Source organism: Pseudorca crassidens, chromosome 17, assembly GCF_039906515.1.
Source record: "Pseudorca crassidens isolate mPseCra1 chromosome 17, mPseCra1.hap1, whole genome shotgun sequence".
In the NCBI taxonomy this organism is placed as follows: domain Eukaryota; kingdom Metazoa; phylum Chordata; class Mammalia; order Artiodactyla; family Delphinidae; genus Pseudorca; species Pseudorca crassidens.
The window spans coordinates 84,809,193-84,824,770 of NC_090312.1; the positions used below are offsets into that span (position 1 = coordinate 84,809,193).

At 43.3% G+C, this 15,578-nt stretch overlaps 1 protein-coding gene and 1 long non-coding RNA gene across 3 annotated transcripts in view; one reads left to right on the plus strand and one right to left on the minus strand.

The window, feature by feature from the left end:
• UBE2V2 (ubiquitin conjugating enzyme E2 V2) overlaps window positions 1-12,344 on the minus strand; it is a 29,315-nt gene extending 16,971 nt beyond the window's left edge. Inside the window, exon 1 of one of the 2 annotated variants that reach the window (XM_067712373.1) lies at window positions 12,200-12,344. In XM_067712373.1, the coding sequence (XP_067568474.1) occupies window positions 12,200-12,215 (16 nt within the window). In that variant the 5' untranslated portion in view covers window positions 12,216-12,344. Of the gene's footprint in view, window positions 1-327; window positions 353-12,199 lie in introns of those variants that run through there. The other variant, XM_067712374.1, reaches the window with a different exon arrangement.
• Window positions 12,325-14,844, plus strand: LOC137210473 (uncharacterized). The gene is made up of 2 exons (XR_010936559.1): window positions 12,325-12,545; window positions 13,396-14,844. It is a non-coding gene; the product is annotated as an uncharacterized lncRNA (long non-coding RNA).
• The last annotated feature ends 734 nt before the right edge of the window (window positions 14,845-15,578 follow it).

Sequence of the window (15,578 nt, forward strand, 5' to 3'; positions counted from 1 at the left end):
CCCTCCCCTCAGTCCTGGATGGCACGCACATCCCTGGCCCTGCAAATCTGATGGGAGGAGGAACATGTCATGACCAGCTGTGGGGGCAACTGCCAAAAATAAATCCTGCTCTGAACGCTGGTAAAAAGAGCCTTTCCATGTATCACACACCTGGGTGTGCGCGAAGGCAAATATTTCCCTACCCAGGGAAATAATATAACTGTCATTTTATATTTTTCTAAGTACTTTCCCATACAGTCATCTAACTGAATAAGGGAAATATCTTTTGAGGTATGATGGGCAGATATATCCAATTTTCACAAAGATCAAAGACATGAAGTAACTCACTCAGGATCATGGCAAGCCAGTAGCTGAGTCAAAAGTGAAATTCACATTTCTCAGCATGAGTACAACTGTTTCCATTACTGTATACTGCATACTTCAGAAAATAAAAAAGAAAGCAGGGAAACTTCAGAATGTGTACGACTTAAAACACATGTTTTTCAAAATATACACATTGTTGAAATTCACTATATAAACAAAAACATCATAAAGAGAGTTTTAAAATTCAAGTCTAAGAAATAGGGACTTACCTTCTGATTTTGCATTGCTTAAAATTATATATTAACAGAAGCATTTATAAAAGCTCTCTGTGAATAATATTTTCTAATTTTTCAGAAATTTAAGACTCAAATTATTTGTTTGGTTTTAACATTCTTTTCTTCCTTAATGGGATGAAACAAAATTAGGAAAACACCGCATGTAGAGGAACATGCATTAGGCATCAAAGCACTGGGAAACCTTTTTGATCATATCCATTACTTCTACATTAATTCATCCCTTCACTCAATAAACCTCTGACTACTGGATGTAGTTACTATGCTAGGCACTTGATACCAGGAGGACCAAAACCTTTGTTTGCCCTCAAGAAGTTTACAGTCTATGAGAGGAGGACAGTTAAAGAGATAGAACAACACAAAGTAAAACATCCTCTGGGGACACCTAGGAAGGACAACCAACCCCAAAGAACAGACAAGGAAGGTCTCCTTGAAGAAGAAACTCTCCAGGTACAACATAAAAGAAACCATTCAGGGAGAGAGTAGGTGAAAATATTCAGGACGTCAGTGGGGAAAATTAAAAAACATAAGCAAAGAATGTCAAAAAACTGAATAAACAGAGCCATCTGCCTACATGAGAAACTCACTGCAAATACATGTTCTCCTCAAACTAATCCACAGATTCTTACAATTTAAACTGAAATTCCAATAGCACTGTTCTTGGAACAGAACAAAGAGTCCTAATATTCTTATGGAAAACTTAAGGAGCAGGAGTTTGGAGAAAACTTTTAAAGAAAAAGAAAACAGAGGGGATAACTTCCCTAGATATTAAGACTTCCCCATCAGCCAAAGAAAGTAATTAAGATAATGTGAAGTCAGTGCAAGAATCGACAAACTAATGAAAAAGAAAGCCGCCAAACAGATACATGCATGTATGAAAACAGGGTATGTAATAAAGGCAGCATTAAGAGTCGGCAGGGGGACTTTCCTGGCAATCCAGAGGTTGAGACTTTGCCTTCCAAAGCAGGGGGTGCCGGTTCGGTCCCTGGTCAGAGCTAGGATCCCACACACCTTGTGGCCAAAAAACCAAAACATAAAACAGAAGCAATACTGCAATAAATTCAATAAAAACTTTAAAAAATGGTCCACATCAAAAAAGAAAGAAAGAAAGAAAGAAGGAGTCAGCAGGAATCCACACTAAAAGAAGACCAATCTTGAATCATGTACCAGAAAAATATATATGTAATTATTTTGCTTTAAAGAACATTAGCGGAAAACTGGCAGTCTGAACAGGGCCCAGAGATAAAAGTTCGGTATCAAAGTTAATTTTTTGATTTTGATAATTATATTGTCAAGTAAGAGAACGTCCTGGACTTCAGTACATACACAGTGAAGTATTTAGCAGCGAAGAGGGGCATGTCTATAACTTATTCTCAAATGGTTCATTAAAAAAAATGTGTCTGTGGCGGGGCGGGGAAAGAGGGAAAGAGAGTACACACGCAAGCACATGCAAAAATCTTAACTAGCATGGGGTAGGATTTCCTCATACTGTTCATGTAACTTTTCTGTAAATCTGAAATTATTTCAAAACAAAAAAATAGGGAAAGAATGGACTGGACTGTTCGGTAAATGATGTTAGAAAATTTTATCCACATGGAAAAATAAATTCGATCCCTATCTCACAGCATACATGAAAATCAATCCTAGGCATATTAAATGCCTAAATGTGAAGAGCAAAACATAAGACTTTAGGAAAATATATGATATCCTCCGACCTTGGGATATAAGAAAGGATTTCTTTTAAAAAAGCACAAACCAGAAGATTGATAAACTTGACTAAAATTTAAAAACCAACTTGACAAAAGAGCCACAAACTGTTATGAGGAACATAACCAGGAAATGTCAGCATCCAAAATATACAAAGAATTCATCCTATGATTCAACGAGGAAAACAAAACAGTGAATAAGGAGGTTCACAGGAGTGGAAACAGGGATGTACAATAAACATATAAAAAGGGTGCTCAACCTCAACAGTAATCAGGGGAATCATGAATTAAACCATAATGACTCTCCACCAGACTGACAAATATTAAGTCTGGCAATACTTGGTTTGACGAAGACGTAGAAATGGAGGCTCATTCACTGCTGAGGTTGGCATAAACTGGTACAACTCTGGGAGGAAACTGGTAACATTCACGGAGATCCTGGCAGTTGAGGATAAATGAGCAAAGAGCCAGAAACTGCCTGGAAGGGCAGGTGTGCTTGCAAATTCAGACTTCACCTGCGGCGGTGAAGACCAAGGGAGGGGTTTAAGCACAGACTTCAAGGACAGGAGGGCAGAGGGGAGAACAACATCGGCTGTGATGAAAGAGCAATCAGGGAAAAAAACGTTAAATGCCTCCACTAAGAAAAATGTGGTTCGTTTTATTGTTCTAATTCTGTGATTTTATTTATTTCCAATAACCAAAACTAAACATCAAGCACGAGCTAGAAACTGTGCTAGGCCGTGGGATCTCACACTGACAGTCCCAGCCCTCATGGAGTCGACAGCCTATCAGGGCAGCAAGACACAGAAATCACAGCGTATGAGAGGCATTTAGATGACAAAAGCAACAGGAAAGTTTCCTAAAGCAGTAGTTTTGCTCTATCACAAAACTAGACAGGTGACTTTGGGTAAAGTGTCTTTTTCTTCCACTCTGCGTACTTTGATGTAAAATGCGGGACTAAACTACATGAGCCCACCCCAACCCAGCTCACTGACCCGCCCACAGAAGCCTGCTTCAGGAGGGGTCCGGCTGGACTGGAGAGAAAGGAGAAATCCTGTCCCCAGGTCTCTGCCCCACCTCCATCCTCAGCTTCAGAACCCTTGCGGAACCACGTTATTCCTAAAGCTCCTCCCAAGTTTAGGATTCCTGAATTCCATTTGGAGGACTGTTTCAGAACATCAGACATGACCCTGTCCTAAGAAGTCAAAAACAAAAAGCAAAAAAAGCAAAAGGGAAAAAGTAATAAACATAAGGTATAAAAATTTTAAGTTGATTTTTAAAATATTAAAACTCTATATCATCAATAACCAGTTACACTGAAGTAGTAAATGGATAATATGTATTTCATAGACAGATATGAAATACCACTGATAATCCAACAAGGAAATGAACCAGAGGGAGGGAGACACAAGAGGGAAAGATATGGGAACATATGTATATGTATAACTGATTCACTTTGTTATACAGCAGAAACTAACACACCATTGTAAAGCAATTATACCCCAATAAAGATGTTAAAAAAAAAAAAAGAAAATGAACCAAAAGAGAAAATAAGAAAAACATGCAGCCTTAAAAAAAAAAAAAATGACATTACTGTACTCCCATCAAAAAATAAAATTAAAAGCACAGTAAACACAATGCCAGCAAGACAGTGGATAGACTACATTTATCCATCCTTACACATCACTGGAAATTGACTACACCTTGCTGAAGAGGGAATCTGACAAAATATAACAAGAATTTTAAAATATTTATACACTTTGATTTATACTCCAGTCTGTGAAATCCACCCTCAAGAACAAAGCACAAGGAGTGTAGCCGGCCTCAGAGCCAGCTGTGAACAACCTGTCTCCTGTCTCCAGGCACGCGCCCTCCTGGTCAGAGGCCAGGGCTACTCCCCTCCCCCCGACTCTGGGCTGGCCTTGCCACTTGTTTCGACAGAACGCAATGCTGATGCGGTTCTGGGCTGGGACGAGCCTCGTCAGAGCCCTATAGCTTCTGTTTGGTTTTCTTGGAAGCCAACCACCATACAAATTCTGACCTCCCAGACACTACTGGGATGCGAGGAAGTCCAAACAGAGCACCTGGAGTGGCCATGCGGACTAGAACCAAGGCACCTGGGCACAAGGCCCAGCCCACCGTCAGGTGAAGGGAGACTGGCAAAACCACACAGTCAGCCCCCAAATCATAGGAATAAATCACTGTTTGAAGCCATATATCCATTTCAGATATTAAAATTTGTCTTAGAATTGATGAAATATGGCAGATGAAAATAAATCTGAAAAAAATTTCAAATCAAACGTACATCTGAAGCATCTGTACTATACCTTCAAACACAAATCCTCTGGATTAAAGGATTTGCAAAGTGCCTCGAACCCGTGGTATGGAAGCTGCATTATGTGCAGTAGAATGTGAACCATGCTACTGGTACTCTTTAGGTGACAGCCAAAACCACTCTGTCACCAGCCACTCTCCCAAAATTCTGCAACTCTTCTTACGGCCTATGTGCTGTATACTAACTCAGGTAAGGAGAAAATATGCAGCTTCATGTGTTTATTTAATGAAAGTATTTGAACACAAAATATCCTTTTAGTACCGCTTCACTTCAGAAAAGTAAACTCAAAACAAAATTTAAAAGTAAAACATCATCATACACAAAGGGGGAAAGCTAGATTTGACTTGAGCCATTTGTTTTCTCATTATTAAATCACTCACATAGAAACTGCACCATAAGGAAATGACAACATCGGAGGCACTCAATAAACACGTGGTGCGTTTATGGCAGACGCTTACTTTCAACCTTTCTGTCGACACTTACGGGCCAGTCCTGAAGCAGGTGATGCCGATTCTGAACACTGAATCCTTTCCCCAGCATCTTGGCGGTGGTGATGGGTGAGGACAACCATGTAGGCGGACGCATTCAAATGCAATAAGCTACCTCAAGAGATTTTGCTCAGAACACTACTGCTATCTCAATGAGGCAGACTAACCAGGGAGAACCGAGTTACTTAATATTCTCCAGGAAACCTGCGAGCAATGTTTACTTCAGAACTCAGAAGGAATGCCTCCCTGAGAATAAGCTCGGGAGTGGCAGAAAGCTAGGTGAACCACAACATACTCTGCTTCCTCTCCAGCAGGAACTTCCAAGTGGAGTGAGGACTGGCACACCTCCCCCTCTCCCTCCCGGAGACCACCTACAGGGTACAGGGGCTCTCCTGTGGCACCAGGGAGCTGCAGTTAGAAGCAAAGGAAGTATCCCGCCAAGTCACTGCTGGCAGGGTGAACACTTGAGAAAATTTAAAACTTTTCAATAACTTAAGTATATCCTCTCAGGAAACAACCACTTACATCAATACTGTTTAGTAAGCTGTAACCGATAATTTAGTTAGCAGGTGACACTACCATGAATAACAAACAGTAAACCAAGCTATGCATTGTTGGTACTTTTCAGTAACATTCCAGTCACTAGACTGAAAAAAATCTATGGCATAATTACATACAAAGAATAAACTGCTTGAAGCATGCCTGCTATCTGGCTATATAGCTCTGTTAATGTAACATTAAACCTCACACCTGGCAAGGCAGGGCTTAGACTCCTACCCTCTGTCATGTGGTAATCCTGTATAATAATCATAACCAGACCATCACTTAGAACTTACATATGTCAACATGATGTTTTTAAAACAAAGAGTCAGGTAGACGATGAAGTACATACCAAAAGCCAGACTTTTCATCTTAATAAAGTAGAAAAAAATAGATAAATTGGACTTTATCAAAATTTAAAACTTTGGGGTTTCAAAGGATACCATCAAAAAAACCAAAAAACCTACAGAGAGAAAATATTTACAAACCGTACATCTAATAAGGAACTTGTATCTAGAATATATAAGAACTCTTACTACTCAACAATAAAGAGACAAATAACGCAAATTTTTTAAGACGGGCAAACCAGAAATGAACCCACACTTATGTGGGCAATTAATCTACAACAAAGGAGACAAGAACATACAATGAAGACAGTGACTTCAATAAATGGTGCTGGGGAAACCGGACAGCTACATGCACAAGAATCAAACCGGACTACTCCCTCACACCACACACAAAAGTAAACTCAAAATCCATCAACGACTTAAATGTAACACCTGAAGCCTTAAAATTTCTAGAAGAAAACTTAGGCAGTATGCTCTTTGACATCAGTCTTAGCAATAATTTTTTGGATGTCTCCTCAGGCAAGGGGAAAAAAAAGCAAAAATAAGCAAATGAGACTACATCAAACTAAAAGCTTGGCACGGTGGAGGAAACTATCAACATAACACAAAGGAAGCCAACAGGATGGGAGAAGACATTGGCAAACACTACGTCTGATAAGGGATTAATATCCAAAATATACAAAGAAATCATACTACTCAACATCCAAAAAAGCAACCTGATTTAAAAAATGGGCAGAGGATCTGAATAAGACATCTTTCCAAAGACACACAGATGGCCAACAGGCACGTGAAAAGACGGTGCTCAACATCACTAATCATCAGGGAAATGCAAATCAAAACCACAATGAGACACCACCTCACACCTGTCAGAACTGCTGTCATCAAAAAGACAACAAAAAACAAGTTGGCAAGAATGTGGAGAAAACGAAACCCTTGTGCACTGTTGGTGGGAATGTAAATTGGTGCAGCCACTATGGAAAACAGTATGGAAGGCCCTCAAAAAATTAAAAATAGAGCTACCATACAATTCAGCAATTCTACTCCTGGCTATTTATCTGAAGAGAACAAAAGCACTATTTCAAAAAGATATATGCACCCTTATGTTCACTGCAGCATTATGCACAATAGCCAAGATATGCAAGCAACGTAAGTTCCCATCAATACATGAATGGATAAAGATGATGTGGAAGGTGCACACACGTGCGTACACACACACACACACACACAAATACACTGTAATACCATTCAGCCATAAAAAAGAATGAAATCTTGCCATGTGCGACAACACGGATGGACCTAGAGAGTATTATGCTGAGAAATAAGTCACAAAGACAAATGCTGTATGATTCCACTTACATGAAGCAACCAAAAAGTTTATAGAACACAGCGTGATACAGAAGCAGAATCAAAGAACCTGTAATCAAGAAACTAGCTCTGGACTCAGCATCTAGCTAAGTAATCTTGTGAAAGTCATTTCATATCTAGATAGCGCTCATCTATAAAATATACTTTGCCTAGAGCCTAAATGATTCATAATGTACTTTCCATGAGCACTACTATTCCCATATATGTATAAGGACCTATACAAGCCATAAGGACCTCTCTCCCCTTCTGTAGTTTCAAACTTTGCTGAGTTCCAACTTAAACTGAAAATAACATCTGCTCTTACACAAGTCAGCAAAGACTGTGTAAACAAGAATACACTTCCAAACCCAGTCCTGAAGTCCCATCTTACAATAATATCTCAAAGATTTACTTATAAATACATCCGCTCTTTTAAAACAGTTAACTACTTTTGAAACAAACTTTTTTATACACGGGCCTCTCACTGTTGTGGCCTCTCCCGTTGCGGAGCACAGGCTCCGGACGCGCAGGGCATGTGGGATCTTCCTGGACCGGGGCACGAACCCGCGGCCCCTGCATCGGCAGGCGGACTCTCAACCACTGCGCCACCAGGGAAGCCCCTGAAACAAACTTTTGAACACTGGATTTCATTCCATTTGTTCTAGTCTACATACCTCACATCCATTTTGAAGTTTTGCGTCAAACAGCTCCCCAAATACTTGCTAAGTGGATGTTTCCACATATGGGCAATCTCCGCTTTTCATGGTTTCCACACGCGTGACTTTCAGTTACCACGGTTTAGCGAGACACCAGTCCCCCAACAACAGGGTTCAGACTCCAGTCTCCATGGTACGCAATGAGTACGCGCACAGAGCTCACACGTGGCTGCTAGCTCCTCAGTCCACAGGTCACCATGTGAGTGACAGACGAGCAGTCCCGACCAGCAGCCAGCACTTCACAGCTTTCAGTGTGTACCTGAGGCTCACTGCGCTTCTCTTACTCAGTTAACAGAGAGCAAAGCATGGAATAGAGTTGCCTCCTTGTCTACCAGTGACAGTCCATAAAAATAGCCAACAAAGGTGAAAGTCCAGCAAAGAAACAAGAACTGGCAACACGGGAAGTGAAATCTGAACAAATGTAAAGAGAGTCACAGAAGAAATTTGACCGTGGGAACATTGGAGAGACTCCGGAAGAGCAGGCAGAGGAATTCTGTGAACATGAGCTTATTGACATAAATGAGGAAAGGAGATGTAGGAAAAGGATGACCGTGGCCCAGAGGAAGTGAAAAACTTCACAATAAAGAAACTCTCAGAGATATTTCCTAACACTGAAAGCACAAATGACAAAATACTGGAAGCAGATCCAAATTTTGGAGTATGACAATTCACCAAAGCACAGAAAAGATACTTGTTCCACATAAGTTATACGATAAAAAGATAAGGCAAGCATTGTTCAAGCTAATCTTGACAAGCGTTTTATAACCAAAAACACTAGTTCTTAATCTCTCACGTTTAAACTACAGTGTACTAAACAAATGTTAGTTTTACTATTTTTTCCATTTTTCCTATATGCTTGTAACCCCAGGAATTTTCAATGTTTCAGCAAACATTTTCAAAGGTCACAGAATAATCATAATTTTTCTTACTTAGTAAGATTGCTCTGAACAGTTTCAGTATGCCACCCAAACTACCATGCAAAGGGAGGACTGCTGATAGGTTGTATTGCCTGACGATATTATCAAGAGCAAACATACGTCAAGAGCACCCAGGTTCCTAACTCACATAGACAAATCTACCAGGCCTGTTATTAAAGTCTCAAGAGGGAAATACCCTGGACTATTACAGTTCAGCTCTTGTATTGTTTAATTTCCAGGTTCTATGATTTACACCTGCAAATCTCTTCTTCTATTACTACTCCCAAGTTCTGCCCATATCCACAAATCTTCATCCCGAAGATGGGGAAAACAAACAAAATCATGTAGTCCAAACTTTTCATAGAAGGGACGGAAAAGCAAGGCTTATGAGACTCACTGCACGCCTAGCATGGCAATCTACCAGGGCAGCAGGGGAATCAAAACACAGCCAACCCAGTTCCTGTTCCAGTAAACATAATGCTTCCCACTTCTGAAAAAGGTAATTAGGCTTCACTGTGGTTGTTTTCCACCTACATGGCTTACGTAGACTTACCACACTTTTTAATCTAACATTAATACTTCTTTTAGTGCTGAGATGTGATTAAATTTTTGAATCACAGGTACTAAATATACTAACAAATTTCTATCCCAAAGAGTCGTGTTTCTTAAGCCGTGTCCTATGAAATCATCTTGACCCCCGAGGTGACTGTCTCTTGGGAAAGAGGAACCTAGCCAGTGGGGTCTCCACCACAGCCCTACTTCTGTCCACGAGAAGCATCTGACAGTCTGAAACAAGGATTCTGCTAGGAAGAGAAGTATGAAAGCCACTCTCAAGCCTAAAAGGAAGTAAGATTCCTGATTTCAGGATTATTCCAAATTCATAATTGCTCATGATGGAAAAAACACTAGACTGAGAGTAAAAAACCTGATTCTGATCTGGACTCTACTGCTAACCACCTATGTAAAACCTTATATTTCCTCAGGCCTCAGTTTACTCAACTGCATAACAAAGAGGACCAAATGGTATGGTCAGCTTAGAGGTCTCAGTCTAGTTAGAATTCTTCCTGCCGATTTTTCTTCCAGTAACAGAAAGACTAAAAGCATATGATTTAGGAAATGCAAGTTAAAATATAATGCTTTAGTTAAAATTTAAAAAAATATCTGTCAGGTGTCTTTTTCTTTTTGGACTATTAAAGAGCTATTTTTATCAAGATTATTTTGGCTTAAATAAAAAATCATGGGACTTCCCTGGTGGCGCAGTGGTTGAGGGTCCGCCTGCCGATGCAGGGGACGCGGGTTCGTGCCCCAGTCAGGGAGGATCCCACATGCCGCGAAGCAGCTGGGCCCGTGAGCCATGGCCGCTGGGCCTGTGCGTCCGGAGCCTGTGCTCCGCAACGGGAGAGGCCACGGCAGGGAGAGGCCTGCGTACCGCAAAAACAAAAAACAAAAAAAACATGTACAGTACACCCTAATTTTAAAATTTCAAGCTTTACCACATTTATTTCACAAATACACGGGTACTGTTTCCCTCCCTTGCTACCAAGAGGCAAACAATACAAAAGTAGAACTAAGAGAAAATATAATTTAAAAATAGTTTCGAAACATAGTCCAAAACTGCTTCTGCACTCCCCTCTCCCCAAGCTGGACGGCAGTGTCAATGTTGTAAAGCACAGAAAAGGAATAAACGGTGTATGAAATTCGCCAAGGCAATGTTTAACAACAGTTTCAAAACAAATTTCAGTGATTTAAGAAAACATCAACTAACTGCCTAAAAGATATTCTTTCTGATTATGCTCAGGTTTCAAATCTCATAAATTCAAAAGCAGCGTAAATGTAACAATTAGAATGCTGAAATATAAACTAGAAAATACAGGCTTCCAATGTACAATAAACGTGCTAGTAATCTCTCAGCAACTTCTTTATAATTCATAGTCAACTTCCAAAAATGACTCACTGTGGTTAACAAAGGGCACCTGCCATTAACATAATCTAATCATTGGTCTTTTCAAAATATTTCCACACTCTCTCACAGGTACAACGTTAGAGGGGAGAAAAATTGTATTTAAATAAAAAAGTGAAATCCACAAAATGAAGATTATCAGTCAAACTGAAACACACCACTTTACTACTAAATTTTCAAGAACCTTCAGGTACGAAGCACAACTCTTAAAAAGACATGGAGTTTTAATGCACAAGCACACTCGATTTCAAATAGCAAGGACAGTAAAGTTTTAACACTAAAATGTCACTTTTTAAATCATCCACGCTTTACTAGCTAGCTCTGACCTCAAGTGTACCGAAATAGCTCCCCAACGCTAAAATCGTTAAACAGCTTATCCTGACACCTGTACGTAATAAAGATGCGATACAAAAGACGCAATTCTTCATTAAAATGAAGGGAGAACGGCACTACCTTAAAAATACCCATCACAACATACACCGAAGCCTTCCACCTAAGTACACAAAGACTTGAAAATTCGTGTTATTATGCAATGATGGCATGAAATACAAAACCACACTGTTCCACAGCCACGGTTCAATAATGATTAGAAAAATTAAAGACCATACGTCTTAACGTTTTAAGTAATAAAACTGTCCCCCTTTAACATTTTGTAATGGTCAAATTTCTAAAACCTTAGTGTTAATACCGAATTTCAACGTCTGTGCTCAGAGGAAACTAAAACTGTATTCAGTACGAGAAGAGCGGAACAGCTAATCTAAGAAACCGCTTTTTCTTCAATTAGCGTTCACCTAGCTCCTTGCTTCTATTTAGTCTGCACCTCAGTTTTTCACTCTAGCGAAAGAAAGACCACACGCATTCAGTCGGTAAGAATGGCCCTGTCCTCCGCCCACGTCAGGGCGAGCCGGGGGGTCGGACCCGCTCCATCCAGGACCCTCACGCGAGGCCTCGCGCGCCCTGGTGGACGCGGCCCGCCCGGGCTCCCCTCCTCGCTCCCGCACCGCCCGCCAGAGCCCCGGGCCAGCCGGCCCGGCCCAGCCCAGCCCCCAGGCACGCAGCCGACGCGCGGGCACGACCGCCGCCCCGACGGCCGCCAGGACCCTCCCTGCTCCGGCTGCGCTCCGCGGAAAGTCCGGCGGCCGGGGGCCCTTACTCCGGCTTCTCCCACACCGCCAGGCCGGCCGCCACCTGTGCGCAGAGGCGCAGCGAGGGCTGGGATGGAAAAGCAGGCGGCCCGGCAGGGTACTGACCTGTGGAGACCGCCATCTTCTCCTGCAGCCCGACGCACCGCCCGGACGCACGCGACGTCCTCGCTACCTCCGGGAGCGCCGCCGCCCGCCCCGCGGCTTCCGGCCCCAGGCTCCCGCCCCGCAGCTTCCGGCGCGTCAACGCGGACCCGCCCCGCGGCTTCCGGCTTCCGGCTTCCTGGGACGGGCCCGCTAAATCAGAGTGCGAGGGTGCAGGTTAAGCTCAGGGAACAGACTTGAGTCAGTCACCGTGACAGAGAGGAAGAGCGCGAGGCCAGAATGCTCCAGGCGGGGAACGTGCTCCGAGAGCCCGCGCCGGCTCTGACGTCATAGGCGTGCGTCGGAGCAGGTGCGCTAGCGTCGCCCAGAGGGCCGTCCTCGGTCGTGGGGGAGGGTGGCGTCTGTGTGGAGTTCGACGAAGTGCGTGTGGAAATGAGGCCCTGACCAGACAGGGGCGTTGACGGTTCCGTTGAAAATGATTCAAGGAGTGACAAAAAGTTTAAGGAGCCGCTAGAATTAAACCACCTTGTTCGTGCTTTCTTTTGAGATAGGCTCGCGAGAGAAACGTGATAGAAGTCTGTGCCTGAGTCTAGAAAGTTCCTTCCGCTTGTGAGTGTTTGGGGAGCATCACTGCGTTCAGAGGGCGGAGCTGCCCACGCGGCTCGGGCGGCCGCGGGGACGACCGGGACGACCCCCGAGGCCACGACGTCCCCGGGGTGCGCGGACCTCTCCCCGCCCCGGCCCGCATGAGTGGGGCTCGTTCTGTGGCCGGGCGGTGGGCCTGCTGGGTGGGCTGCTGCTCTCCGTCCTGCACCCCTGTTTACCCGTCCCTTGCACTCTGCGGAGGCTTGGGGACGAGACAGACCCTCCGCTCGGTTCTGAACGTGGAGGGGGTGTCAGTGCTTGGTCCCAGCCACACCCCCTAAAATGAAGTGGCTGAGCGGGCGCTGTTCGGTTTGCTCTCTGCGATGGGAAGCCTCTGCCGCGGCTCCCGGTGGCCCTCTCTTGGCCTCATGCCTTGCTCTCTAATATCCCTCTGCCTTTTGTGGGAGCTGTGTTTACTGACCAGCTTCCAGTGAATAAGATAAGGCAGTGTCCACTGCGGCGGCACATACCCTAAGATTGGACCAGAGCAGGGAGGATTAGCGTGGCCCCTGCCAGGATGCACGCAAATTCGTGAAGCAGCCCATGTCTTACAGAAATCTGAGCAAGAGTGGGTATCCGTGTACGTATGACTGACTCACCTTGCTGTGCAGCAAGGAACCAACAACACGGTAAAGTGACTCTACGCCAATAAAAATCAATTTTAAAAGAAAGAATAAAATAAGACAGAAGTGTGGGGTATTGCTTCTGAGATTTTAAGAAGACTATATTGCAAGGACTTCCCTGGTGATCCAGGGGTTAGGACCCGGCACTTCCACTGCCCAGGGCCCGGGTTGGATCCCGGGTGGGGGAACTAAGATCATCCCACAAGCCGCGTGGTGAGGCCCCCGAAAAAAACAGAAAGTAAAAAACGACTGCTAGCTTGCATACCTTGCTCTCTTGCTCCCTCTGAGGGAAGCCAGCTCTCATCTTGACAGCTACCTTACAGAGAAGCCCACATGGCGAGGAACATCAGCCTCTGGCCAATAACTAACCTTGAGGAAGTGAAGCACTCAGTTCAACAGCCTGAGGAGCTGAATCCTGTCAACAGACATGGCGGGGTGAGCTCGAAAGCAGATCTGCCCCACTCAGGTCTTCAGGTGACACTTTGGCCCAGGCAACACCTTAAGGGCCACTCTGCTAGAGTCCTTGAGGCAGAGCACCCCAGGTAAAGGTTGCCTGATTCCTGACCCTCCGAAAATGAGATAACACATGTTTGTTGTTTTCGGCCACTACGTTTTGGCATCATTTGTTCTGCAGCAGCGGGAAACTAATACACTCTCTTACAGTCGCCAAGGTGTGGAAGCAGCCTAAGTGCCCATCAGCAGATGAGTGGATAAAGAAGACGTGGAATATATATACACAATGGAATAGTACTCAGCCGTTATAAAGAATGAAATTTTAGCGTTGTCAACTACATGGTTGGACTTGGGGGTATTATGCTAAGTGAAGCGAGACAGAGAAAGACAAATATTCTGATGTTTTCACTTGCGTGTGGAATCTAAAATATGAAACAGGGCTTCCCTGGTGGCGCAGTGGTTGAGAGTCTGCCTGCCGATGCAGGGGACATGGGTTCGTGCCCCAGTTCAGGAAGATCCCACATGCCGCGGAGCGGCTGGGCCCGTGAGCCATGGCCGCTGAGCCTGCGCGTCCGGAGCTTGTGCTCCGCAACGGGAGAGGCCACAACAGTGGGGGCTCACATACCACAAATAAAATAAAATAAAATAAAATATGAAACAAACGAATTAATGTAACAAAATAGAAACAGACTCTCACATGTAGAGAACAAACTAGTGGTTACCAGTGGTGAGAAGGAGGGAGGAGAGAGAAGATGGAGGGGATTAAGAGGTACAAATATTGTACAGGACAGGGAATACACCCAATGTTTTATAATAACTTTAAATGGCATATAATGTACAAATTTAGAATCACTGTGTTGTACACCTGAAACTAATACAATATTGTAAATCAGCTATACCTCAATTAAAAAAAGAAAACTTTGTAAATTTCTCTTGAGATTTCATCTTTGTCTCTGGTATCATTTAGAAGTGTGTAATTCAGTCTACACATATTTTGGGAGTCAGTGAAGGTTATTGATGCATGGTAATGGTTACTCAGTATTTGTAAGGTTAGCTAATGTACAATTACGGTAATCAGTTATATTCTTACCTTCTTTGTTGTAGATTAATTGACCACAAATGCATGGTTTATTTCTGGGCTCTCCATTCTGTCCCATGGATCTATGTGCGTGTTTTTGTGCTCATTTCATACTGTTTTTGGTGTTTGTTTTGTCAAAAAGTTTATTTGGACTCACTGTTTTGGCAGAAGCATCTGTACATCAGCCTACTGGTAAGCCAGTGGTGTTTGTAAGTGCCTTTACCTTGTGGACCCTGGGTTAGGGACAGAGGAGGAAACCAGAGAGACAGATGACAGTCCAGGAGAAAGGGAAACCTTACTCGCATACACTGGTGTTTCCACACAGCTCATTTAATGGAAATTGTTAGACCTGGACTAATCCTGTCTTCATTATCTAACTGTGTAGCCCTCTGTAGATCTTAGTTGCCTCATCAGCAACTGATGGGTGAGGACTGAATGATAGCATCATACTGTTTTGACTAATGTAGCTCTGTAGTATAGTCTGAAGTCTAGGAGTGTGATGCCTCCAGCTCTGTTCTTCTTTCTCAAGATTGCTTTGGCTATTCAGGGTCTTTTTTTGATTCCATACAAATTTTAGAATTAT